This window comes from Neopelma chrysocephalum, unplaced genomic scaffold (assembly GCF_003984885.1).
Source record: "Neopelma chrysocephalum unplaced genomic scaffold, ASM398488v2 Primary Assembly neopelma1_96464, whole genome shotgun sequence".
In the NCBI taxonomy this organism is placed as follows: Eukaryota; Metazoa; Chordata; class Aves; order Passeriformes; family Pipridae; genus Neopelma; species Neopelma chrysocephalum.
In genome coordinates this window covers 62,894-65,557 of record NW_020925111.1, presented here as the reverse complement: position 1 = coordinate 65,557, position 2,664 = coordinate 62,894, and the positions used below count along the sequence as shown (strand labels likewise).

The following is a 2,664-nucleotide window of genomic DNA, read 5'->3' as shown; positions in this document are numbered from 1 at the left end:
TATGATTCCATGATCTGTGATGATGATGATCATTGCAAGGGTTTGGATTAGTTGACCTGTAAAGGTCCCTTCCAATTCAAACCCTTCTGTGATTCCATGATCTGTGATGATGATGATTATTGTAAGGGTTTGGACTAGTTGACCTTTGAAGGTCCTTTCCAACCCAAAGCCTTCTATGATTCCATCACTCTATGATGGAGATGATGATTGCAGGGGGGTTGGACTCGTTGACCTTCAAAGCTCCCTTCCAACCCAAGCCCTTCAATGATTTCATAACTTGATGATGGAGAAGATGATGATGATGATGATGATGATGATGATGGAGATGATTGCAAGGGTTTGGATTAGCTGACCATTAAAAGTCCTTTCCAAGCCAAACCCTTCAATGATTCCATGACTTTACGATGGAGATGATTGCAAAGGTTTGGACTAATTGACCTTTAAAGGTCCCTTCCAACCCAAACCCTTCTACGATTCCGTGACTGTGCCGGAGAAGATGACGGTGACGGTGGAAGGACCGTACCTGTTTTGAGGCCCTTGACGGGGAAGGTGGCCTGTGCCAAGAAGTTGGGGTCACTGAACATGTCCTCCTCGTACACCACGAAGCGCAGGAAGGCGAACTCGGGGTTGTTGATGTCAAAGACGAACTGCTTGAAGAGCCACACGGGGTTGAAGCCATTGTCGGCTGCAGGGGGAGAGCGGGAAGGGTCGGAGCCAGGCCGGACACACGGACATCACCCACACAGCACCGGCACCCACACGTCCCCTCAAGGTGAAACAGGAGGCCAGGCCCAAAAGAGTTAACTGAGAAATTTGGGCCTGCTAACAAGCTATGAGCATCTAAACGATCATTCTGTCCTACCTACTGGACCAAAACTTAAAAGAATGGTAAAAGAAACATAGAATAGGCCTAGAGGTAATAAATTAAGATGCAGTAAGATAAAGCAGACATTTGAAGAGAAGAAACAGGCTGGGAGCCAAGGCCTTCTCAAGGCTTCAGTGAGCGGGTCGAGAACAATAGAAGAGAAGGGAGGTCAAGCCAAGGAAGATGAGAATTAACCCCCAGACCCATGGGAGGAAGAACGGATCTCTCATCAAAATTGAGGGCCAGGGGAAGCCCCGCCCCAAGCCCCCCCTGAGCTCCACCTATATTGTATTTATTATTATTAATATGTATAGATAGATACTGTAATCACATGAATATGCACTTAATCATATATGAAAATTGTATAAAACCTGCTGATTTTGTGTGAAGCCTTCGAGCAAGTTTTTCCAGCGCTAGCTGTCAATAAATACCTTTGCTGCTCAAAGATCAAAAGTCTCTGGGCAGTTTATTATCCCGGATTTTTCGGATTCGAAGGGCACAGGAGTATCATCCCCGCGGTCCCTCACCTACGACATCCGTCTTGTTCTTGCTGTTGTCGTACTCGGAGCCGCAAACCTCCACCTCCACGAAGGGGCACACGATGCTCCTCCCGTTCTTGGGCAGGTGCCGGGCGCCCAGGATCTGTGGGAGCAACGGGAGGAGCAGGAAGGTGAGGAAAGCCTTCCAAGAGTAACCAACTCCACGCGGCTGAAACACGTAACACCCACGCCCGGCCGACCCAAAACTGATGGAACATTTCCCCGCCTTGGTGGTGGTGTGGTAGTTTGGCCTAGGCCTTCCTTGGTGACCAGTTTGTAACCAAGGAAGTGCCCAGATTTACCCGGTATTCCCTACGATTTTTACGTAAACTGGGGTATAAGAAGAAGGGAGGAAAGATCTTTGCTCTCTTTCCTTCCGGCGGCTTTGGAGGTGCAGATCTCCCTGTGTTGAGTCTGTCGGCTTGGAGAGTGAGGCCTGGTAAGGCCTTGTCGACCTTGGGAGGCGAAGGCTGCTGGCAGTCACCCCAACGTGACTCTCCATTGTCCCAAGGAGAGTAGTAAGATATTCTCTGCTAATTCTTTTAGTTGATAGACCTTGGGCTACTGATGGGGATAATATATATATATATTATTTTGGTTTTTGTTCTTCCCTTCCCCTTTCCCTTTTCCCTGTGAAATTGTATATATATTCCAACTGTACATAACTGTAAATATATTTATATATACTGCTTTGTCTCTGTCTCGTTTTCAGTTCTTTTGGGTTTTTTTTTCCCCTCTTCTCCCTTGGATTGGGGTGGGGGGGGACTTCTTGTGGTGAGGTTTGGAGACTTGGCAGGGAGCCAGCTCCAAACCATAACAGGTGGCCACCTCAAGGTGGTCCTCGCCCACTTGCCTGCAGCTGGACCGTGATGGGCTCCACGATCTTCAGGCTGTTCTTGTCGAAGGGGTCGAAGGTCTCGTCCCTCATGATGTCGGGTTGCAGGACGTACCCGCTGCGGCCGCCGAGCATGAAGAGCGCCTGGTTCAGCTGCATCGGTTTGTCTGCGGCCATGGGACAGAGCAGAGCTGAGCCCTGGGGCTCCGGGGCCTCCCCCAGGTCCTTGGGCACAAGGTCCTGCCTTGGCAAACACAACTAGGAGGCCCCAACTCTGGTTGGAGCAGGGATGAAGTTGGGTTTTGCGTGAAGCGCCCAAGGATTGTACGGAGATGTGCCCATCGGGATGAGGGCAAAGGTTGGAGAGATCATCCAAACCATCTCCTGTGTCCCCATCAGGATGAGGACAAAGGTTGGAGAGATCA

General features: G+C 49.8%; 1 protein-coding gene across 1 annotated transcript in view; it reads right to left on the bottom strand.

Moving 5' to 3' along the window:
• Nucleotides 1-472: 472 nt before the first annotated feature.
• The window catches only part of LOC113981334 (1-phosphatidylinositol 4,5-bisphosphate phosphodiesterase gamma-1-like), a gene marked incomplete at its 3' end in the record, with an annotated part of 27,168 nt that continues 24,976 nt past the window's right edge, over nucleotides 473-2,664 (bottom strand). Inside the window, exons 27-29 of the mRNA XM_027708681.1 lie at nucleotides 2,258-2,406; nucleotides 1,393-1,507; nucleotides 473-685 (exon numbers count right to left, since the gene is read on the bottom strand). Coding sequence (XP_027564482.1) covers nucleotides 473-685; nucleotides 1,393-1,507; nucleotides 2,258-2,406 — 477 coding nt within the window. The remainder of the gene's footprint in view (nucleotides 686-1,392; nucleotides 1,508-2,257; nucleotides 2,407-2,664) is intronic.